General features: G+C 47.8%; 1 protein-coding gene across 1 annotated transcript in view; it reads right to left on the bottom strand.

Annotated features, from left to right (window-relative positions):
• Nucleotides 1-25,301, bottom strand: part of Vps35l (VPS35 endosomal protein sorting factor like) — a 106,578-nt gene that overhangs the window by 74,939 nt on the left and 6,338 nt on the right. The window contains exons 4-10 of the mRNA XM_041667134.1: nucleotides 25,160-25,282; nucleotides 23,685-23,709; nucleotides 22,071-22,147; nucleotides 20,564-20,692; nucleotides 12,983-13,067; nucleotides 7,456-7,515; nucleotides 214-310 (exon numbers count right to left, since the gene is read on the bottom strand). Of these exons, the coding sequence (XP_041523068.1) occupies nucleotides 214-310; nucleotides 7,456-7,515; nucleotides 12,983-13,067; nucleotides 20,564-20,692; nucleotides 22,071-22,147; nucleotides 23,685-23,709; nucleotides 25,160-25,282 (596 nt within the window). The remainder of the gene's footprint in view (nucleotides 1-213; nucleotides 311-7,455; nucleotides 7,516-12,982; nucleotides 13,068-20,563; nucleotides 20,693-22,070; nucleotides 22,148-23,684; nucleotides 23,710-25,159; nucleotides 25,283-25,301) is intronic.

Below are 25,301 nucleotides of genomic sequence, written 5' to 3' on the forward strand. Positions count from 1 at the left end.
AGAACAAAAGCCTGACTCATGCATCGTATTCAAAGTAACAAACAAGAAAACTATCAAGATTGAGAGGGATTCCAAGCAAGGCCCTCTCCAGTGTAGCTACTGACCACGACAGAACCAGGTGTCAGCAGGAACTTCTGGGCAGCCCATCCCCCGGCTGCTGATTCCAGCACCACTCTTCCCACCCGCCATTAAAACAGGACAAGAAAAGGATACAATCTCGGAATGAGTTCCCGGATGGAAGCAATCTTGAAAAACCAATTCAGGCATGTTTCCTTGGCTGTGTCGTTCACATTCTCTGGGGAAAAGTGATCTGCAATACAAAACCATCTGTGTTGGTCCCCAAACCCTGGGTTGTTTCAGTTGTTTTGTTGGAGACAGGGTCTCACAAAGTCACCCGGCTGGCTTGGAGCTCACAGAAATCTGCCTGCCTCCAAGCCCTGGGGCGAAAGGTGTAGGCACCACAGCTGGCCTGTTCCTGGATCTTTCGAGCTGCCACAGGCCAGGGGCAGAGGGTGAGGAGCTGGAGTCCCTCCTTGTCTTCACTAGGAAACAGTGACGGAAATGACAGCACTGCACACACATGCTCTGGAAGGGCCAGCCGTCTGTCAGTTTGAGACAACATTAGCTAGCCCACTGATCCACACAGTACATCTCCATCCACTTCCGGAGTTGGAGGCACAGAGAAGTTCAGTGACTTGCCCAGGACACACAGCAAGCCTATGAGAGCATGAATATAAGGCAGGGCAGCGTGGCTCCTTATTCTTAGCCACCACACACTGATGAACCAGAGGTCCTTGATGTTCACAGCAGTCACTGTGGCAACAGCTGAAGGATCATGGATCCACCTGGCACCTGGTCTCATATCAGGAAATGTGAACAATGCTTTTACCCTAAATGTTAAAAGTCAGACCTGAAGGTAAGTCAAGGCCAGGCCAGGCTGCCAATACAGGTTGGACACTCTGGTGTCCGGGGTCACACTGCCAGCTTATTCCAGTATCTATTCTTTTTCTCTTTAATAATAGAGCTCTCCCTGACTTCCGGGCTGGCCACTCAGCCATTCTTGCAGGTATGATCACGTGACTGAGTGTGGGCCCCATATCACAACAAAAGCACAATTCCCGTGAAAGATCTTAAGAGGAGGGACTTGTCCTCCCTTGTTCCCACCAGCCTGATGGGGTGACAATGCTGGAATCGGAGTCCCTGGCCCTGTCACCAGCTGCCTGCCAGCCATTACCTTCCTTAACCTTGTCTGGCTACACAGTCAATCGTGATAAACAGTCTTTGCCATCAATAACACAAGTTTACTCAGAGTTCTGGACATGGTATACATTTCCTAAAGAGTCGGGGCAAAGGCAGGATGATCACATAGCAAGACCCTAACACAAAAAGAAAAAGTTGAAATCTTACAGCTCATACAAAAAACACATAGACACACACATATATATATACAGACACATACATACAAACACAGAGACATGCATACATACAAATATACACATACACACAAAATACACACAAACATACATGTATACACGTGTACACATACATAGACACAAACATACAAACATACACATACAGAGACAGATACATACAAACACACATACAGAGACAGATACATACAAACATACACATACAGAGACAGATACATACAAACACACATACAGAGACAGATACATACAAACATACACATACAAGCATATATATGCATACATACACATATACATACGTACAAGTATACACATATACATGAGACGCACACAAACATACAAATACACACATACATAAAGAGACACACATGCACACAAACATACACATATACACACATACACATATAAAAACATACATGTACACACACAGCAATCTCATACAATGATAGACAACTTCCAGGTCAAAAGAGAATTAAGAAATGGACCATGTTACACAAGACTTTAACATAGCATAGAAAACTAAACAGTACTAAACAATAGATTCCTATACTTCATTTGCTCACCAGAAAGGCCGCCGAGCCAACAACAAACAATGTTAAGCTGTCAACAGGGTAGAGGGCAGACCCTGCCCTCCGGAAGCACACCAGTGGTGGAGACACATACACAGGAAACAGTAGCCAGGTAAAGCTAGGATACCAGGTAATCAGAACCGGAAAGATGGGGGAACGGCAGTGGAGCGGACAAGTGATATGGAGGCTGGGAGAGGAAAGAGATCAAGGACAGTTTCTGCACAGGTGGTATCTGAGCTACATCCCCCCACCCCCGCCATCACAGAGCGAAGCTGCCATGCTTAGAGAGGAGAGCAACACGTTCTAGAAAGAAGAAACAGCGAACACAAAACCCTGAGACCAGTCAGGGCCCAGGAGGCCTCCTCAGCAGACCACGCAGGCACAGAGTGAGCTCGCAGGTTTTCCCTATGTGCACTGGCAATGCCCCCAAGGCTCGGGGCAGAGAGGCACAGGTGACAGACTTCAGAGATCACACTGGAGCTGAGACACAGGGAAGGAATCCAGGATTTGGAAATCAATCCACAAGAGCCTTCTATATAACAGAGAGCAAAGTTGCCACCCCCAACTTTTTTTAAGTATCTCATTTTCTGACTCTGAACTTTTGCAGATGTTTCAGGAAAAGAACAGAGACCAAGTAGTCTAGTTCTCCTTCACCGCCAAATTGACCTAGGCCTCTGTTGATCCTGGCGTGGCCAAAGTCAGCCCTGGAGACAATCGAAAGATGGGGCTGCTGAGGGGTGAGGCAAGAACCACAAGACAGCCAAGTGCAGGGATGTCTCCCGTGTAGGACACAGCATGCCTTAGCCACTCAGTGAATGGCTTCCTTAAACACCTGCTGGATTAAGAAGGGAGAGAGGGCCAGTGAGAGGGCTTGGTGGGAAAAGGCGCTTGCTGCCAAGCTTGATGCCCCGAGTTCAATCCCTGGGACTCGCACAGAGGAAGAAGACTGCCTCCCAAAGCTGTCCTATAACCTGCACATATGCTTGTAGAGTATGGGGCTGGAGTTAGCCTCCTCAGCAGACAGATAGACAGGGGGAGGGGCCAAACTGGGTAACAAGGATGGTGACCTTCCAAGGTTTCGTCCTCACCTTCCTGTCAAAAGCCTTGAGGGCTTCTCCTGCCAGTAGGATCCCTGCTGGTGGACTAGTTCAGTGGGTTCAGGAGACATGTTTACACAGTTGTATAGCCTCCTTCAAACTGACTGGCCCTAAATCAGTACAGGAAGACCCTTCAAGAACTTTAAATGCCAAGGCCTAAAGGAGGGCCTGGGCTTCGGCCTCCTGAGGCCCATTCTGCTTAGCAGAGGGTCTTTTTCTGTGTGCCTGCTGTATGTATGTGTTTCCTCACCCCCAAAAGCCTTTCTTCAGCCACTCATTCTGTCTGCTCTGGTTGTCTTCCGTATGTCTCAGCCATGCTCAAGATTTTTCCTGCCTTTAAATCTGTGACTGGCAGTTAACACTCCCCTCCACATAATAAATACGTGGAAAAACCGTTTTAAAGAAGTGTGGTTGTAAAGGGGGACCACACATAGTAACAAGTACTTTTCCTCTTCACTTTTCCTTTCTTTCTTTCTTTCTTTTTCTTTTTTTCCTTATCTCTCTCTCTCTCTCTTCCTTTTCCTCTTCTTCTTTTCTAAAATGGAGACAGTTTTACCATGTAGTCCAAGCTAGCCCAGACCCACGGTCCTCCTGAGTACTGGGGTTACAGGGTGAGCCACCACGCCTGGCTTGCTGTGTACTTGGCATAACTCTACAAGATGCTGGAATTTTCCAGACTCACATGAGCTGAACCACAGTTAGAACTCCTGAGGGCGAAGAGCTAGAGAATTCGCTCCTGCAGCCCAGGGACTTGATTCAAATGGAAAGAGTGAGTGCAAGCGTCCCCGGCTTTCTCCTCCTACAGAAGTCTCCAGGCAGAATTCTGTGGAGCAAACTTCAAAGCTTCCTTCCCAATTTCAGATAAGAGTCATTCCCCAGGAGCCAACAGTGGCGGACAAAGTCTGTCCTCCCTCTTTCATGGTCTCAGAGTCAGAGGAAAACACCAAGCGGAGATTTTAAGGGAAAGGAAAAAATTATGACCAAATAATTTGCAAGAAAACAAAAGCCTGGGTCAGCCTGAGCAACACTGCAAGACCTGCTTCAGAACAAAAGCAAAACACACCCTGATCTGTACTGCTCTCAATTAAGTAAACTATTTGAGCTAAAACTGCTAGCTGATATACTCAGGGAAGGAGAGCACCCTTCGATGCTGCACCGGAAGCGTTTGGGTAGGGTCCATTCGTGATTTTCCTTACTTGACTCTAACGTGTTGTTCAGAAAATGACTACATTGGATGCAAAGCCGAACATCCCTGGGGGTCAGGCGAGCCACACAATCTTGTTTATTTGAGACAAGTCTTGATATGTTAGCCCAAGCTAACCTAGATTCTGCCTCAGCCTTGAGTGCTAGGACTACAGGCAACATCACTAGCCAGACATCTTCCAAAGTTTTTAAGAGATGGCGTATGAACCTATGTAAGAAGCAGAAAGGTGGTGGCCATACCCGAGATCCCAGTACTTCGGAGGTGAAGCAGGAGAATCAGAAGTTCAAGGTTAGAAGTTCTGTTAGAGGGTATTTAAGGCAAGCCTGGGCTACAGGAGACCCTGTCTCTAAAGAACAACCACTACCACCATCACCAAGCAAGCGGAATTAAATGTAGTGTGTGTATGTGTATGTGTGTATGAGTGTGTATGTGTGTATGTGTATGTGTGTGTATGTGTGTGTATGTGTGTATGTGTGTGTATGTGTATGTGTGTATGTGTGTGTATGTGTGTATGTGTGTGTATGTGTGTGTATGTGTATGTTGTATGTGTGTATGTGTGTATGTGTGTATGTCTATGTGTGTATGTGTGTGTGTATGTGTGTGTGTGCACATGCAAGCACACATGCATATGCATCCAGGAAGGCCAAAAGAGGGTGTCAGTATCAGAGGCCCTGGAACTACAGTTACACCAGGTTGTGAGTCACCCCATGTGGGGTGCTGGGAAACAAATCGGAGTCCTCTGAGAACACTCTTGACGGGTGACCCATCTCTACAAATCCCCCTAAAAAAGGATTTTAAGAAGCTGCTAGTTGGGCTAGAGAGATGGCTTAACTGTCAAGAGTACCCGTTGCTCCTGCAAAGAACCCAGATTGTTTCCCACATGATATAGCTCACAACCACCCAGGACTCCAGCGCCAGGGGATCTCATGCCCTCCTTTGGGCCTCCAAGGGTTTCAAGCACATAAGCAGAGCACAGAAACACATGCATATTGTTGCCAAAGAAAAAAGCATCCGAGTTTAATTCTGGCAGTCGGCTGAGGTTTGATGTTCATGCCTAACACAGGGAAGTGTCCGTGAGTGACATATGTCAGTATACATTCAAGAAATAAATTTGGATTTCCCAAATCCCTGGCCAGCAGAGAGTCTTCCCGTGAGACTGGTCTCTGCGTTCTTTCCCAGGCTCGTAAACTTACCTGGAGGAGCCACAAAAAGCCTGACTCAGTGAGGGGCAGGTAGGAGGCACGAGAGCAGCACCAGCCACAGAAATACCATGTGAGCCACAGTGGGTAAAAGAGGCAGAGCTGACTGCACTGACGTGCTGGGGCCCCGTTTATCTGGAGAAACGTCTTAACCCGGGACCAGACTAAAAACTCCCAGAGGCTTGCATAGCCTTTATATGAACTAAGTTTTATAATGCAGTGTCTTTTGCCGTTTCTTTCTTTCTGACCCTCTCCGCAGCGCTGAGGATGACGTCTTGTGTATGTTAGGTAAGCACTCTACCACTGAGCTATATCTTAAGCTCTTGGGGCTTAGAGACAGGATTACTTATGTAGCCCAGGCTAACTTTGAACTCACAGTCTTTCTGCCTCGGCGTCCTGAGTGCTGGTACATGCTGAATTCCAGGCACGTACCTCCACACCAGGCTATCTACTGTCATTTCTTCTTACACTCAGAACTCATTTCAATTTGCCAGTCACATCTCAGGTACTCAAGAGCAGCAAGGGGCTGGGGACCATTGGACCAGACAATGCAGGCAGACCTCTGCCTCGGCTGCAATAGGCTTGTCCTTCTATGATGAGACCAGGTAGCTCCTAAGGTCTCATGTAGACTTAAAGCTGTATACAGCTGTGCTTCTTTCTGAGAAATGTTCACATTAAAGAGTTTTAAGTGGAAGGGGGTGACGGAATGGAGAGATGGCTCAGCAGTTAAGAGGACTTGGCTGCTTTTCCAGAGGACCTGGGTTCAATTCCCAACACCCACATGGCAGTTCAAAACTGTCTGTAACTCCAGTTCCAGGTGATCTGACACCTTCACACCAATGCACATAAAAAAAAAGTTAAATAAATAATTTTTTTTGTTTTTTTTTGTTTTTGTTTTTCAAGACAGGGTTTCTCTGTGGTTTTGGAGCCTGTCCTGGAACTAGCTCTTATAGACCAGGCTGGTCTCGAACTCACAGAGATCCGCCCGCCTCTGCCTCCCGAGTGCTGGGATTAAAGGCGTGCGCCACCACCGCCCGGCAATAAATAATTTTTTAAAAAAAGAAAGACGGTAGGTAAATTGACAGGTGGATGGATGGATGGATGGGTAATAGATGGAGGTGGAGGTAAATGGATGGGCAGGGAATAGGGATTGAATACAGGATAGGTGGGAAGGTAGATGAACGCTATTTGGATAGATGGACAAAAAAGAGGGTCAGGGAGAGAAAAGAGAAGAGGGGATAAAAAAAGGGAGTGGGGAAGAGAAGCAAGAAGGGTATAGGTCAAATTATGGGTTACTGTCACTACTGCTGTGTCCTGACCCCCGGCAAGAACAACTACCAGGAGCAGGGAGAGCTGAGACTATAGCCCAAGCTGCTGCTCCAGCTGGTGTGAATGGCAGGTTTCCTGCAGTGAAGCTTGGGCACTAACGAGGGAAAAGGCAGGGAAGCTGCAGCTGAAGACGCTGCATCTGAACACATCCTCGCAGTCGCTCACGTGACAACAGAAGTCCACCATCCACCTGTCCCAGGAGAACCTCCTGGGACTCTACAATTGATTGGCTATAAGTTTAACGTCAATGTCACTTATATACAGACTGAGGAGTCAGGCAGCTGCTGCTATTGATTTACTTGACATTCTTTCGTGCATACACAGTTTTTTATTTAAGCAATTTACTTCTTGGAAAGAAAGGCACGCAGGAGACGAGGGCATGGTGCTGAGCAACAGAAGACGAAGCTGGCGGGCGCGGGTCTAACCCCACTCTGCATTTCCAATGACTCGCCTGTTTGCAAACCTTCTGATGCCTTTGGAGGGCTGAGACAATGAGACCTCAAACACAGTTCTTTCAACACACTAAAATTAAAAACCTTATCCGTTTTCAATAAATCCTGACTTGATTAAAACCGTCTAATTGTGATCCGGGGCGGCTTGGTGCCTAGAACCCAGGAAGCGTAGCATTACCTGGCAAGGTGCTTCGGTTGTCCACACACATTGAGTAGATGCGCTCGTAGACCAGCTTTCCTAGGAGAAAAAGACATATGGTATTGACATCACACACCACAGGAGCAAACACTAAATAAGTGTTGCTAATTAGGGACCTGAAAAATGGAGCCTGGCAGCAGGCATTAGCTCATGAGGGTATACTGCCACCTAGTGGCAGCACATATCTTTAGCCCTTGTGCTTTGGAATGTTTGTTTTATTTTGCTTGTTTGTTTGTTTAATTAAAAGAGAAAAAAAATCTGGAAAGCAGCCCAGGGTGTCCTCATACACTCAACAGAAAGTTCTCTATACTGGGCTCTAGCTCCACCCATGCCTGCTTTAGGCATCAGATGCACATAAGCGGCCTGTGGCCAGATAGCAGTCAGCAGTCAGCAGTCAAGGAGATCAGGGAATGTAGTTTGGACCCACACCTTGAGGGCCATAAAACTCTGTAGTATTTTTTAAACTTAATTATTCTAGGCAAATTCAGTGAATTCATGTGAAAGACTGGCTTCTTCACTCAAGATTGTCTGAAATGTGCCCTTGGCACCGCAGCTACCTGGAGACAATGCGTACCTCACTTCTGAGATGCCATAGCCCACCTTGCCCCTCCTGAGCAGTGCATCAGCCCAGTGCCTGGAAGCAACCAAACCTTAGGTTCTTTGCGGCAGAAGCAAGTACATACAGTACTTGGCCAGTGTGTAGTGGTACTCAGGATGGACATTTTAAGTTTATATCAACTTACTTGACTTACTGTAGCACACCAGTAGCCAGAGTCTTCCCTAGCCCTGAGTTCAAATCCCCATCATAAACTGGGCATGGTGCAACATACTTGGAGTCTCAGTATTTGGGAGGAGGCAGGAGGATCAGAAGTACAAGGTCACTGGCTGTGGAGTGAAGCTTCTCTTAGGGATGAAATGAAGAAATAAATACTCTAGTTGTCAAAGCTAGGAGGGTAGGCTAGACCCCAAAGCTGATGCAGCTTTATTTATCCTGTACATGTTGTTGAGGAAAACGCTACTGACATTCGTGAAGCACAAGTCACAGCGCTCCCAAGTCACCTCCAGTTTAAAAGTCTTTCTTTTCTCTTTTCGTGACCCCCTTATTCAGGGCGGTGTCTGTACATGGAACAAGATGGGAGAGCTACAGCATCCCATCTGTTCAGAGAACATGTGGCCCAGTGATGCTGTTTAGAAATGACAGTGTCAGGATGCAGAGGAGGCTGCAGCCAGGCTCTGAGGTCCCATCCAGGAGCTTCTCAAAGCAGACTAACTGCGTGCCTGAAGCCCCTGGGAATGCACAGGCCTGGGCCCATCTCAGAGTTTCAGGGGACAAAGATTTAGGGAATGTGACTAGAATGTGGACTTTGAACCACATCACTGGGAAATCCTTACACATGCACTTACATATGAGAGACACTAACGGACAGAATATCTCGAAATGGTGACCAACGACCCACGTCCCCTAAACTGGTACTTCTCAGACCCAGCATAGAGGCAGAGCTCCTGGGGCTCCTGAAGATCCCCATCCAATATTATGTCTCTATCCATCCCCAGAGGCTACCACAGAAATGGGAGTAACTGTGAGAGCCTGGGAATGTCGGTGTACAGCCAAGGTGAGAAACATGGCTTGGAACTCGCAACCCCAACATACCTGCCCCCAACACACACACTGCAAGCTCTGGAAGGCTCAGAGAATGGGCTTCAATGCCAGTGACCCCCATCCCCCATCCCCCACCCCCACTCTGTTCCTTTCTGTGCTTCATAACCCAGGGCCACATAGGTCGAGAGAGATACTCCCTCCCTGACACAGGGATGCCATCAGATCACACTGGACAGAAGCACCATTTGTCCCTGCACACACTGAGGAACAGACCAGTACAAACTCCTTTACTTCCTACACGAAAGCTTGCTCCTCTCAGAACCAGCCTTCAGAAAATACAACCGCTTTTAATATTCCAACCTCACACCAGTGTTTCTCTTTTGTTCAGGTACTGGAACTGCTTCAAGAAATAATAATCGGGGCTGGAGAGATGGCTCAGTGGTTAAGAGCACTGTCTGCTCTTCCAAAGGTCCTGAGTTCAATTCCCGGCAACCACATGGTGGCTCACAACCATCTGTAATGAGGTCTGGTGCCCTCTTCTGGCCTGCAGGCACACACACTGACAGAATATTGTATACATAATAAATATTTAAAAAAAAAAAGAAATAATAATCTTAGGTTGAGTTCATTTTGTATGCATTATGTGTGTGAGCGCACACGTGTGTGAGCAAGTGTGGCACATGAACGCACTGTATATCCATGCACAAATATCCAGAGGACAATTTGGGGGTTCCCCTCTACCACTCTCTGCCTTTATTCTTTGGAGTCAGGGACTCTCAGCAAACCTGAAGCTAAGCTGGAAGCCATCAAGCTCCAGTGATCTTTCTGCCTCTGCCTCCCACAGCAATGGGTTTGCAGGTACACACACAGCTAGCTACATCCATCTTTAATGTGGACTCCCAGGATCTGAACCCAGGTCCTCATGTTTACAAACAAAGCTCTCCCTCACTAAGCTGCCTCCCCCAAGCCTTTGCTCTTTTCCTGACTCACTTTCCGACACGTTGAAGACACCAAGACTGAAAACCACAGTGTTGACAATGAACACCTTTCGAGCATGAACTCCAGGCCTACCCATAATTATTTACCACAGCCCCACTAGTAGCTCTTAGGAGAGGACAACTGTTCTGAGCTCCTTCCACACCCGTTCAGCTGGTTCTCTCCAGAAAGTCTGAGGGTGTCTCCTATGCACCATCCACAGGTAGAAATGGAATGAAAACACGTGACTCTGAAGGAGTGGCCAGTAGCCAACCTACGCCTGTGGTCTCTACCAAGATGCCAACCAAAGCACGCTTCTACCTTGCCATGCATCTCCAGATGCTTGGGCCAAGTGCCCTGTGGCTCCGCACTGCAAGATGCTCCTCCAGCCCTTGGTCGATCATGCTGACGGCCAAGAGGCAGGTTTGTTAGGACAGCACATGACAAGACTGACCGCAGGACTCAGGATTCGTATCCAGGCAAGGCCAGGCTCTACTTTTTAAAAAAACTGGAGGCTTCTAAGCACCAAAAGTCACCAGGGCCCATTCCTCTTTCTTTGGGCAGCAGAACACATTTAAGGGTGACTGACCCAGGCCTCAGCAGTTAGCCCCTTTCATTGCCAGATATCATGGCGTGACCCAGCCAGGCCAGTGAGGTAGAATTCAAAGACCTTTGCTGGGCTGCTGGGACAAAACAGTTCTCTCCTGACTTGGCATCCACCAGCAGTAAAGCTGGTGGGCGAGGAGAACACCATGGGAATCTTGAGGAGGAAGTCACCCCAACAGAAAGGACCTGAAAAACACAAAATCTCCACAACACTGAGTCCCTAGATCCAGCAGAAGCCGCTCCTGATCCTCAGAAGGCTGGAAGATGAAGATTTCAGACCTGTTTTAGAGAGGACTCGGGTCACTGATTTTCTGGACAGACTTGCTATCTGGCTGGTGCTGTTTTCTTACACATCGGATCTTTAAGGATTACAGGCAAGACTTGCTGTGCTGTAAGCCCACGGAGCCCTCTTTGGTAAGCGGGTGAATGCCTCCATCTGACCTCCAGCTCTCAGAAGGAAGCATCTGCGAGTTCCTTCGGGGCGTCTCCACACTGCATGGCTAGCCTGGAGCGCTGTGGTCTGGTTCAGGGAAACTGTTTCAGCTCAACCATCCACTGCTGCACGCCAAGCCCACGGGCTCCTGGGCCTTCCTTCAGATTAGTTTCTCCATCCAGAACTTTGCACTAAGTTGTGGAAGATGTCTGTCTACAGCATGAGGAATGTGACCAGGGTAATCCCGACAATCCACAAAGGAAGACCTCAGAGGCACTACGACTGCCATCCAGGCAAGACGGGGTTGTGGCAACTGAAGACAGGAAAATGGGCAAGCTGGGGAGAGCTTCAGAGATGCATGCAGATGAACACGGCGAGGGTCCAGCTGAGGAAAGCAGCTGTATGGCAGCACCAGTTCCTGAGATAGACACACTCCAAGGCAGGGGGTGGGGGGACTGCCAAGACAGGCTGAGCTCTTGCTAGAGTTCAGATCTTCAATGTCTCTCCAAGGCCCATGCGTGGAACGTGTGGGCTCCAGCAGTGTTCTTGGGAGGTGAAGCCCCTTAAGAGGTAGAGCCTCGTGGCAAGTATTTAAGCCACCTAGAGCAGGTGCCCTTGAAGACAGTGAGAGGCTCCAGCCCTTCTGCTTCTTGGCCATGAATGAGTGGATATTGATGTCACACATTCCTCAAGATGCGCTGCCTTGCTGCAGGCCCAGCAAGTGGACACTCTGAAACTGTGAAGGCCAAGTAACGCCCTCTTCCTCAGCAGCTGACTGCCCTAAGCACCTGGCTATGGTAACAGACTCCTGACGAACACACAGTTCCTATCCACGCAAGTTTCAGGGGCCCTCAAGGGGGCGACGGACCTGAGCATAGCCTGTACATGTTCTGCTGACCTGCCTACGTCATCAATCACTTTACTGGCCTATGTGAAGATGAGAAAAGAGAACATTCTGGTTTTAGTACAGAGCACCCAGTACAATGGGCAGGGAGGAATGACTTCTAACGTACAGGACACAAATAACCTGGCAATTAACTAAATATTTCAGATTGCTAACACAGAGCATTGTGAGTGTTCACAAAAGGAAGTGACCGAGGTCTTAGGCAATGGACACACATGCCAACGACCCTGATTATCACACAGGGTAACCCTGTGCTGAAGTGCCACACTGTGTCCTTTAAATACGGATAACTACCATGTGTCAATCAAAATAAAAATGGAACCTGCTACTTTGTTTATATATATAAACATATATTAATATATGTATATATATTAATATATGTGTGTGTGTATCATGCTATTCTATATTTAAAAAAAAAACCTTTAGACCTGACTTTAAAAACAGGAGAAAAATATCACAGAGTAGTCTGATGTGGGAGTGTCATATATCAATCTGTTGATTTCATTGGTTAAGCAATAAGAAACTGCTTTGGCCTCATAGGTTAAAACATAGGTGGGAAGAGTAAACAGGACAGAATGCTGGGAGAAAGAAGCTGAGTCAGGGAGTCGCCATGATTCTCCCACTCCAGGCAGACGCAGGTTAAGATCATTCCTGGTAAGCCAGCTTGTGGGCTACAGCAGATTATTAGAAATGGGCTAGTCCAGGTGCGAGAGTTAGCCTAGAAGAGGCTAGATAGAAATGGGCCAAGCGGTGTTTAAAAGAGTACAGTTTCCGTGTAATTATTTCGGGGCATAAGCGAGAGCTAGCCATGTGGGCGGCTGGGTGCCAGGGACGCAGCCCCGCCGCTCTTATTTCAACAGTTGTCCACTCTCCCTCGTGACTTACCAGCCTACTACATCCCCAGCAGAACACAACAAAAGCACCGCTTACAGTCACTTTCCAACAAAACAAACCTATTTCCGAGATACATGATAGCTCTGGTACTTACCAAACGTATCAAGGATGTCGGTGATAAGGACAAATTTGCTTGGATAGAACTGAATAACGCTCGTGTCTGACAGTAGCTTTGAACACTAGAGAGAGAACAGGAGAAGCCATTCACTCTGGTGTGCCTGGCTTGGGGGAAAACCTCTAGGTATGGAAAACTAATGACCTCTATAAACAAGCAAACACATCAATGCCTGCCAAACCCTGTGGGAGACTCTCCAGTGGGAATTGGGATATCATTAAGAAAAACCATCATGCTTCTCTTCCTTTATTTATTTATTTATTAGATTTTATGCATATTTGAGTGTTTGGCCTGAATGTGTATATATGTACCATGCTTGTACCTGGGTGCCATCAGAGGTCAGAAGAGGGTTGTCAGATTCCCTGGAACTGGCTTTACAGATGGTTGTGAAACACCGTGCAGATACTGGAAATCAAAGCCCCGTCCTCTGGAAGAGCAGCCAATGCCCTTAAATGCTGAGCCATCTCTCTAGCCGCACCTGTACTTTTTTGTGTGTGTTTGTGTGTGGTATGCCTGTGTACATGCAGACACACATCCATGTGTGCGTATGGAAGTCTAAGGAAGACGTCAAGTGTCCTTCTCTATTGCTCTCCACAATATTTCCTTGAGACAAGGTCTCCCACTGAGCCAGAGCTATTGGTTTCAGTTGGGCTGGCTTGCTGTCCATTGATCTCCTAGACTCTGCCTGTCTCTACCCCTCAGTGCTAGCATTATAGGCAAGTCCTGCCATGCCCAGCTTTTTTCGTGGTGCTGGGGACTCAAGTCCTCTCATCTGCATGGCAAGTGCTCTTGCCCTGTGAGCCATCCCCCAGACGTACCACTACTTTTGACAAAAGCAACCAGAGTGCTTACAAAGTCTCTGATAGAAAGTTCTGGAAAGCTTGACTCTGAGAAAGTCACGGGTTCAAGACTGAGGAAGACTTTTCTGGGAGGATCCTCCTCATCTGTTGAACCAGGACCAGGCTTCATCTCTCCATCCCGCCGTACCCTCACACGACCAATCCTATACTAACTTTCCAGCCTGGCTTCCCTGGGCTTATGTCACCATGAGAGTGATCCACATGGTCTCTTGAAATAGTCTCACAAACAAGTCCCCATGGCTCCTTAACATTATGTCAATGATTCTTACACACACATACTCCACTTAAACTTTTCATAAACGGACCAAGGCGAACCTCCAGAGACTGTGTTTCTCTGGAACTCTGACTGTCGATGCTGGCTGCATCTTAGCCCAGCAGCGCCCTATAATCCCATTCTCCTGCAGGTCACAGGATCACTGACATGCTCGAGAAGACTGGAGCCACAGGACCGAGAAAAGACATCCTTTATAGCTAGAAAAGGCTTTCTCTTTATTTCATTTTATGTGTGCATCTGTGTGAGAGTATGCCACACATGAACAGATGCCCACAGAGGTCAGAAGAGCGTGATGGGTCCCCTGGAAGTAAAGATAGATACAGGTGTGAAATGCCTGACATGAGTGCTGGGAACCAAACTTAGGTCCTCTAGAAAAGCAGCCAGTGCTCTTAGCCAGTGAGCCATCTCTCCGGCTCCCTTTTTATTTTTATTAGGTGTGTGTGCGCACATACCATGTATGTGCAATTGCCTATGGAAGCCAGTTAGGATATCCTATCTCCTGGAGCTGGTCTTCCTCCTTAAAAAAATTAGATGTAATGCCCTCAAGTTGATATAAATTCAAAGCCAATGTAGGGAAGCCACGAGCTTCCCTGTGTCTTATCAGCCCTCTGGTGGGTTCTCAGTCAGAAAAAAACACACCTAAAAACAAATAACACAGGGCCTTGAGAGATGGCAGTGGTAGTGGGCTTGCTGCCCAAGCCTAAGAACCTGAGCACAAACCTCTCAGACCCACAGAGAAGACCAGGCATGGTCACCTATGTCTATAGCCCCAGCTTTGTGAAGTGGGGACAGCCAGTTTAGCTAAAACTGTGAGCTTCAGGTTCAGTGAGAGACCCCTAAAACTATGAACAAGATAGAAAGCTGGAAGTGGTGGCCCAAGCCTTTCACCCCAGCACTGGCAGAGGCAGGTGAATCTCTGAGTTCAAGGCCAGCCTGGTCTACAAAGTGAGTTCCCAGACAGCCAGGGCTAGATAAGAAAACCTGTCTTGAAAATATCGGAATAGTAAGACAGACAATGACAGAGTAAGACACCTGGAGTCTGCCTGAGGCTTCTGTGTATGTATGTCTATGCCTGCACAAATGTTCACACTTTTCACATACTCATAAATAGTAAATAAACTGGACATTAAGGAAAGGTCCATGAACATGCATTTCTGGCGAGCAGGGCATGCATGTGGTGGTCGGGACATACCCAGCAAGCTGAGTCCCCTGGGCATGTGTTTCCACTCTTGCTCTGTCCTCCAGCATCTAAACTGTAAAACTGGCCAAGTTTCTCCTCTACATAGCACGCCTACACATAAGCAACGTGTCAGATCTGTGGAAACCCTCTCACGGCCCAGATGTTCAAGGGCAGGGAGATGTGAGCTGTTGAAACAAGGATCCTGACACCAGTGTGGCATCTGGACGCACACGGGATTCCAGCTCCTGCTGTCTTTGTGATCTTCACAGCCATTTAAGTTCCCAACTTAAACAAGCGCTCCTGGAGATTATAGGGCTCAAAAGGGTGGGGGGACCCAAACACAAACAACTCCAAATCCCAGAGACTGTTTACAGTCCACACCCCATGGTTCCTAGGAACTATGACATCCCCACCTCCTCCATCACTGCCTTGCTGGGTGCCTCCTGTCTGTGGCCTAGGCAAAATAGAGAAGTCCAAGAGAAGACTCCAAATTCAGCCCAGCTGGGACATCCCAGACAGATGTGTGCTGACTCCCTACCGAGCTGCTTTCACAGAACATGTGTTTTAGGAAGGATGACAAGAACCAGAATTCTTTTTAAATCTAAGGTTAAAGTCACAATAACCTTTTAAAGTAAAATTATCTTATAAAACAGCATTTTGAAGATATTGTGGTTTTAAATTTTAAAGGTCACAGTACCACTTCCTACGACTTTTCTGGTAAGACCGGGTCTCTGGGAAGGGTTAGGGATGCAGAATCTCAAGGAACACCAAGAGAGTCTCACCAGCATGACCGCCTGAGCGTGAGCTGAACAAGGACAACAGACATGCTAATGGGGACGGGGAAAGCTTCACGGGACCTCAGCACAGCCCTACACAGAGAAACACAAGCAACTAAGGAAGGCTGAGAGAGGGAGAGACAGTCTTCCCCAGGGAAGACTCAGCAATCAGTTAGCCAATACATAGAAGTGACATTACACAGACTGAGCAGGTCATATTTAGGAATATATCTACATATACATATATGCATGTAACAATAAGTAATGAAAAAAGGGGCCATAAATTTAAAAAGGAGCAAGGAGGGATATATGGGAAGGTCTAGAAGGAACAAAGGGAAGGGGGAAATAATATAATTATAATTTCAAAAACTAAAAGAAATCTTTGGGGGTTTTTGTTTTGTTTCTCTTCTTTTTGGTTTTTTGAGACAGGTTTCTTTGTATAGTCCTGTAGTCCTGGCACTCGCTCAGTAGACCAGGCTGGCCTTGAACTCAGAGATTTGCCTGCCTCTGCCTCCAAACTGCTGGGATTAAAGGCATATGCTACGGCCGCCCAGCAAGAAATAATTTTTTTAAAAATACAGAATCTCCAGGGAGCTGCTAGGAGACCCTCAGTGAGTAGAATGCTTGGCACACAAGCGTGAGGACTAAGTTTGGATCCCAGAACTCCTGTAAAAGGCAGGCTTGGGGGGCATGCGCCAGCAACCCAGCACTGGGCAACAGAGCCTGCTAGCCAGCCAGAGGCTAAATATGAGAGATAAGTGTTCAGTGAGAGACTCTGTCTCCCAAAATAAGGGGGAAAGCAACTGAGGAAGATACCTAACCAACATTAACCTCTGGTCTCCACATGCACTCAAATGTACCCCACACATGTATATATAATACACACACACACACACATTCTCCAGCAAACACACCAACAAAGCAGTATTTCTAACAAGGGCTCCCTAAAGCACACACAGTGATACAAGCACACCTCCTCCACTGAGATGCTAATGAAAGCAGACTGGGTGCAGCTTGGACGTGAGGGTCTCACACAACTCCCAGGCTCCCCTGCGGCAGAGGTTGAGACACACTGCTTGTCACTGGCTGATGGCCACTGTGTAACTGAGGCCAGGGTTCCTGCAGTCAAACTCACCAATATTACTAGAAACCCACTGAAATGACGCTGGGTGTTTAGCTTTCTTTCCAGCGCGGTGTAATACTAGCTGTTTGCTGGGAAGGTGGCTCCGTGGATAAAGCCTGAGCTCAAATCCCCTAAAGCTGAGGGCTCCCGCAGCGAGACTGTAGGCAGAGAAGGAATCCCCAGAGCTTGGGCCAGCTAGCCCGGGCATACAGAGCCCAGCGCTATAAGAGACCTTATCAAAAACAAAGTGGAAAGTAAGGGCTGACACCCTCCATACATGAGCCGATGCGCACACACAGTGGACTAGGCAGCGTGGAGGCCTATGGAGGGACTGTGCCTTTAACACTGCCGGTGGGAACATAATGGGACCACCATTTTCAAAAGCAATTTGGTAGTTTCTAAACAATTGAAACAGAAACTCAACACCCACCTCAGCAGGGCCACCCCCAGGAATCCACCCAGAAGACAAGAAGATGATATTAAATCCACAGACCATGCAACATTCAGAGGGTGGAACCAAAGGGCATCATCAACCATACACAGGTACGCAAACTGCGGCTACACCTGCCACGGGATTCTATTCAGAAGAAAGTGGCATCAGCATACAATACGACACAGATGAAACTCAGAAATGCTCAACTAAGTGAGAGAAGCCAGATGCAAAAGATGATATACAGAACGAGTCCATCCTGTGGCATGCCTGGGGCGGCATGTGTGCAGACAGAAGGCAGGCTGAGGAACTCTGGGAGGAGCACGGTGGGGTCTGACTGCAGACAGGCTGGAGGGAGTTAGGGCAATGAAGATGCTCTAAAACTGGTTTGTGTGGGACACTTATACTGTTATAAATGTACTAAAAGTTGCTATATTTCTTTTTTTTTAAGATTTATTTATTATGTACACAGTGTCCTGCCTGTGTGTATGCCTGCATGCCAAGAAGAGGACACCAGACCTCATTATAGATGGCTGTGAGCCACCATGTGGTCGTTGGGAATCAAACTCAGGACCTCTGGAAGAGCAGTCAGTGCTTTTAACCTCTGAACCATCTCTCCAGTTCTGTATTTCTTCTCTTTGAGGAGATAGTGTCTTAAGATGTAGCCCAGGCTAACACCAAATTAGCTACCCAGCCTCTCCGTTTCTGGAATTAGATGTGTGCACCACCATGACGGGCTCAAAGTCATTGGATTCTAGGCTTAAACATGCAATAAGTATTGCTGAAAATTGCTTTGCTGGGGGATTTCAGTCCTGGGACAGAGTCTAGGTTCCCCAGCTAAACAAGTGCCCCCCCTAAAAAAAAAAGGCCAATTGCAGAGCAAACAAGGAGGGACCTTGCTTCTTTCCCTATGTATATCAACCTCCAAAAGTATGTAGAAGAATTGTGGCTTCTTTTATTGTTTTACTTAAAACAATAAAGCAAGGGAGTTAAATATTTGGGAATAATAAAACCTGACAGATCTACAGGGCAACAGAGAAACAATCACCTGACCCTCTTCCCCACCTTCCCAGATGGAAAAGGTGCAAGCATCTCTTTAATCCCGTCCTTATTCCTTCTGGGTGTCTCCCTAGCTTCCTCTGAGTTCACCAGAAAACTCTACTGTCCACTCCAGCCAGCTGAATGTGGACTCCACTCTCGGAAACAAGGTTTGACTCCACTGGCAGTCACCAAGCGGCAACACAGAACTTTAGGATCCAACAGGCAAGGGTTAATCAGATGCTGTTTGATTCCTTCCCTGAGCCAGTGGCCTCTGAACTTGAAGGTGCCCTCAGTTTGCACGCAGCATGAGAGGCCCTTTCTCCGGGCATATTTACTCTATAAACAATAGGACACAAGAGAACTAACCCAGCTCTCCTTGAGTCAGGAGACCCCAGGAACACCACCCTGCTGCTCACAGATTCAACTTCAAACACTCTAAGAGCCACGTACACACACCCCCAGCTCCAACCTCTCTCATGAGAATCCACAGAGAAGAAAAATGTCCCATTACCATGATGAGACGTGACAATGATGGTTGTCCCCCCGGGATTAAAATGGTTGTTTCAGATATGCTGCTCCAAAAATAGTAATGTGGTGCACATGAATTCTCTCTATGACCATGACCTGAGCACTTCTGTCATTTTTCTTAATTTTTATACATGTATTTACTTATTCTGTGTGTATAGGGGCGGGGGAGTCAGGTCACGGTGTGCCATGGTGCACAGGTAGAGTCAGACAACAACGCGCAAGAGACAGTTCTCTCCTTCCACTGTGGGTTCTGGGGATCCAACTCAGGTATTTCCAATGGGCTCACTGGCTCTACTGTTGGTTGGTTTTTTTTTTTTAATTGAAATCACCACACCATCCTGAGATGGGTCATCATCATCATGAGACAGGTATGCCCCAGCAGGCTGTGTAGACAAGGATGGCCTTGCTCTTCCTGCCTCCTCCTCCTAGACGTTGAGACTGCGGCCATATGCCAACACACCAAGGTTAGAAGTGCTGGGGGATCAAACTCAAGACGTCTTGCCTATTAGGTAAGCACCCTACTAACGGAGCCACATACCCAGCCCCTGACCAAAGCACTTTTTGCCAAGACAGGAGAATGTTCAGGCAAGAGAGCAGAAAAAAAGCCCTTTTCTGGGGATGGAGAGACGGCTCCAGAGCTAAGAGCACTTGCTGACCTTCCATAGGATCTGAGTTCAATCACTGAACCAACAACAGATGACCTGCAACTGCCTGTAACTCCAGTTCCTGGGGACCTGACTCCCTCTGATGGCCTCCACGGGAACCCACACATACGGTACACACAAAGACACATACACACATGTGTAAATAAAAATAAAAATATCTTTAAAAACAAAAAAATCTTCTCCTTACAGGACTGCCTCCAGGGCCAGCAGCAGATCACCTAATTCATGAAGACAACGTGCTGAACACACTTTTTTTTACAGTACGAACACATTTTTCTTATATGCCTATGTCTTTAAAATGTATGACAAGGACATTAATCTCAAAGATCCCAAAGACAACCTGGACGACAGTTATTCAAACCTTGGTGTGCACAAATCACAAGTAAGACAGCAGTGGTCCAGAGGCCTGCAGCCTGCACGGCACTGGGTAGAACATTAATTCTGTAGTCTAGGGCAACAGTGGTTCCTGGAACCACGAGATGAACAACCTGTGCAGCTGTACATGGTGCCCTACGATCAGTCAGTCCACAAAAACAGGTTCAGACTCATGGCTTCCTAAAGAACATCCGTGACCATGGAAGAGATGAATGAGGGCAAGACCCTGAGGGAAGACTCTGAAAATCAGTACCAAGTGGGATTTTAAACTGAAGCATGAAAAACCACACACCCTCCCATGGCCTGACCTGGATGACAATCTTCAGAGCCTTCACTTTCTGGTCCGAGGCCCAGGCATCCTTCAGGGACTGATTGAGCTCCTCTATGCGGTTCACGTAGTCCTGCTGGGTCAGGTTCAACAGCTCCTTCTGGGACCCCTGTGAGCAGAGGCAGAACGTGAGCACAGGAGCAAAGGAGGAGCCTTGGCTGACCACCACCTCCACATGAAGCAGCTGGGCACTGGCTGCACTCTGTCACTCGGTGTCCTGCATCTGTACCCCCAGCCTGCCGCGGATGAACCCATGATCCTGACCGGCATTGCTGCTGCACAGGGTACTGGGACTTACACCCTGAGGACCTACTGTGTGCCCAGCTTGGTACTAAAAACTCTGGCATAGAGATTTTTGCCTAGAGAGATGGCTCAGCAGTTAAGACAACTGACTCATTTTTCAGAGAACCTGGATTCAGTTCCCAGCACCCAAGTGATGTCACAGTCAGGTGTGACTCCAGGTCCAGAGGATGCAATGCCCTCTTTGGGCACGCGGCATGAAATAGGTATATATACATACATGCAGGCAAACACACCAATGCTGGGAATCGAACTCAGATCCTCATGCTTGTATAGCAAGCGCTTGATTGACTAGCCCTCACCCCAGCTCCAAACTCACCAGTTTTTAGGAGTTGGCAAACAAGCCAGTGTTGCAGGGTATTTGGTCACATCGTGAACCCCAAGATTGTGTTATTTACTGGGAAACAGTTGTGGTGTGGCTCAACCCTAGCACACCCCTTTAACCCAAGAGCTTTCTGGTTTAATATTGTAAACAGGATTAAATAAAGTCAACCACAGGTCAGGAGGCGGAGCAAGCAACCAGTTGACAGGAAGTGAACATAGGAAAAAACCAGAGAGAGTAAGAGGGAGTCAGGAGGAAAGATAGAGGGTCTCACAGGAAGTAGGAGGGAGGGACTTTTCAGTTTGAGGACGTTTTTTTGAGACAGGTTTAGGAGAAAAGAGAGGCTGAGACATCGACTGAGGAGGAAGGTCAGCTGGGTGCTTTCTCTGCCTCTCTGAGCTAGCAGGTTTCCAACCCAGCATCTGGCTCCAGAGACTTTATTGGTAAAATCAAACAACTGAGATTTTGTTAAAAGCAACAAAGCAGTTTTTCAAAACATACACAAGCAATCACAGGGGTCTCATGGGCCACATCCAACAGGCAGAGAGGCCTATGTAAACAATGCTTCAAGGTGTGATCTTGGCGCCACACAAAGCTGTTTCTTTGGCGGTGACTCCACGTGGATTTTATCGCTGACAATGTCCCCAGACGACAGAGGGATTGCTCCAAATCACAAAGTGAAAAGAGGCCTCCAGAAGGACCAGTTCACTTCAGGTTCCCCTGTGACTGGCCAGTAAGCCCTAGTATCTTTCTCTGAACTCAGTCCCAGGAGGCCTCGCGCAGTGAGCAGCCAACTGGTCTGGCACTCCTCGGCAGAAGGGCTGGAGATACTCTGCTCACTGAGCCCTAAGAGTGGACTGCTCACCTCCTCAAAGTCATCCAGCTCTTCCAGGCGTGTCCGAACCTTCTCTGACATGGCGGAAGCCGCAGCCCCAGCTCTGCCTACACAGGAGAGACACTGGTCACACAGCAATTTTCTCTTGCACCTGTACCCAGCATGAAAGGCATCTTACGCGTCACCATGAACACACCAGGAAACAAATTCCCCTCCCAACACCGAGACGGTGAAAGCCACTTCAGTTTCCTCACAGGCTCAAGTTCCAGGAGAAGCTTTCCCACCAGCGGGTGCCCCCAGAAGCAGGCAGTCCCGGAAAGGCAAACTCCATGTACAGTGTTTGTGAATCTTACCCACTGTTTGCTTACTTAAGAACAATGCCAAACTCTGCCATGCCACTGTTTGTCACAAACCGAAGCGCCTCTCGGGTATGCACTCACAGCATAGAATTACCAGACCTTCATACGAACGTAACAACCCACCTCCTCATCTGCCCAGAGGGGGAAGAACACATCACAGGCCCCTTCCGAGGCACTTGGGCCCAGCTGTTTCCATCCAGCAGCTGTCAACCCCATCCCCGGTACTGGCAGGACCAGCGGATGTAGACAACAGACTGCAAGTCACAGGCCAGACAGGGCAAGGGGTCCGTCTGGACCACTGCTGCTATCCAACCCCACCAACTTCAGAATCGTTTCCCCATTTTCGAAGGGCTGCCCATGATGGAATTAAGGGTCATATGACTAGTTTAGCCTTTGCTCTTCCTACCAAGTGAATACAGGAAACTGAAAAATATTCCCTAATAACCAGTGTACTGAAGGCCTGGTTGCCAGCTCATGGTGCCCTGGGAGGTGGTAGAACAGAGCCAGTATTAGGAAGTTGGGTGATTAATAATGTGCTCTCGAGGAGACCCTGGCCCCTTCCTATTTCTGTTTCCTATTTCCCACAGGTGCCCAGGCCTCTTCCTGGCATGTGTTCCCACTACTCTAGACTGTGCCTGCACAGGCCTAAAGCCACAGGACCCAGAGCCATGGCCCGAAACCTTTGAAACTGTGAGCCAAGATAGACCTTTCCTCTATTTCAGTGATTGATTGGTGGGGTATTTTGTTACAGCAGCGGAACACTGGCTCACACACAAAGCTACTTATATTCTCCTTTCCTGGCTCTGGCACAGACTGGTAAGAAGTCTAGGATCTGCTCACAGCATGGCAAAACTATTTAATTAGTGCGAACTACACTCTGAGCAGCGTGCCCAACAGGAACAATTCAGGAGAAATGTTTGGCAATTATCCCAGCTCAGGGTTTTAAAGGATTTGAGTCCACATGTGTGGGAACTGATGAGCAAGCAGCTCAGCTCACAGCAGCAGAGGACAAGGTGGAGTGTGGGGGAGCGAGTGTACCCCTGTAAGATGAGCATTCATGCATGACTATGGCCATGTCAAGGACCCCAGTGCCTCAGATCCATGGAAATGGAAAGGCTTTGCCCAGGTCTGAGTGTGGATGTTGACAGTGAGTACAGAACTTATCAACCACAGGCCTTTCTCCCAGAAGACTGTAACCTGAAACTGCTCCTTCTACAGAGATTAGCTAGCGGTCTCTTCATCCAGTCACATATGGTAAATCTGCCAATCAGAACGGTCATCTTACCTTTTTCTGATCCCATAAACAGATTCTGTAGGGACAAAGAACAGTAATGAAATTAATGGTTTCTCTCTCTCTCTCTCTCTCTCCCTCCCTCCCTCCCTCCCTCCCTCTCTCTCTCTCTCTCCCTCTCTCTCTCTTTTCATTGTGGGTGGAGATTATGTGTGTGTAAATGCTGGTGCCCTCAAAGGCCAGAAGTGTGGGATCCTCTGGAGCTGGAGTTACAGGCACTTGTAAGCTGCCTGAGACAGACACTTGGACTTGAACTCAAGACTTGTGGGAAAGCAGCAGGTACTCTTAAGTGCTTGTCTTTCTCTCCAACCCCAAGGCTGCTTTTAGTCTAAGGCAAAAAGGCCATGGTTTGCCCAAAGAGCAAAAAAAGGTGGAGTATATATTCAAAAACAGAAGTTGTAGGCTGCTAAAAACTACTTAAAAGTTGAACTTCAACTCATGTGTGAGGTCTCCAAGGGAGCCAACAAATAACAAAAGTTTTGATATTTTGGCAGCACTGAGTACTAGACTCATTTTGGGCACCCTTAAATCAGAGTTTCTCAGTCACCGTGCCCCTGCCTCGAGGGTTGTGCAGATCCATTCTGTGGGCTCCAGCCTATGCGCTGTGAAGTTTGCAGTCTCTCTGGCTGCTAACCACAACCTGCTAAACACACTAGAGTTGTAACAGTCAAAAATAACTCTAGACGTCTCCTATAGCTTTGGAGCCTGCCCTAGCCAGGCTGGCCTCGAACTCCCAGAGATCCACCTGCCCCTGCCTCCCGAGTGCTAGGATTAAAGATGTGCATGACCGGGCTGGAGAAATGGCTCAGAGGTTAAGAGCACTGACTGCTCTTCCAGAGGTCCTGAGTTCAATTCCCAGCAACCACATGGTGGCTCATAACCATCTATGATGAGATATAGTGCCCTCTTCTGACATGCAGGTATATATGCAGGCAGATACTGTATACATAATTAATTAATTAATTAATTAAAAAAAAAGATGTGCATATGACCATGCCGAGATGAGACAGAACATTCTTAATACTGTCCAAAGGGAGAACTTGGGTTGTAAGTTCGGAGCCTGGCCTTAACTAGCACAGTACTGATTGCCCAGGGTGGCCCTTGCTCACTTGAGCGCTCACTCCTGATGGGAATAACTTGCCTGGGGCAAAGGGAAGACCTCTACTTTACACACACCCCAGCACAGCCAACCAGCTCACCCACTCCCTACACAAGCAAGCTTCCAGCTCCAAGAGGAATACAGGGAGGGAGGTGCACCCTGCCCTCCTCTCTTGGTGCTCTCTTAACTTACTCTCCCAGAGGGGCCCACAATGCCAATTCCTTTTCTGAGCTAGCTGCACCCTTAACTCTGCATACATTTTTTTAGACACCAAATAGCACACTCTTCTCCCAAACAACACTGACATAGGAGGAGAAACTCCAGGGTCTGGAGCTGGGCCACTAAGCCTGCCATGCAGCTCGGTACTCACAATTGACAACTTCTCTGTAGTCGTGTACCGGGCAAGGATTTCTCCCCGTTTGTTGGCCCAGGGCTCAAAGTCAGGTCCCACAAAGGAGTTGTCATCCTTATCCCGTTTCTTTCTGGAGCTGTCCTAAGGAAGGCAAAGAGAC

This window comes from Microtus oregoni, unplaced genomic scaffold (assembly GCF_018167655.1).
Source record: "Microtus oregoni isolate MIOR12 unplaced genomic scaffold, Mior012 000016F_ref0000370, whole genome shotgun sequence".
NCBI classification, from domain to species: Eukaryota; Metazoa; Chordata; class Mammalia; order Rodentia; family Cricetidae; genus Microtus; species Microtus oregoni.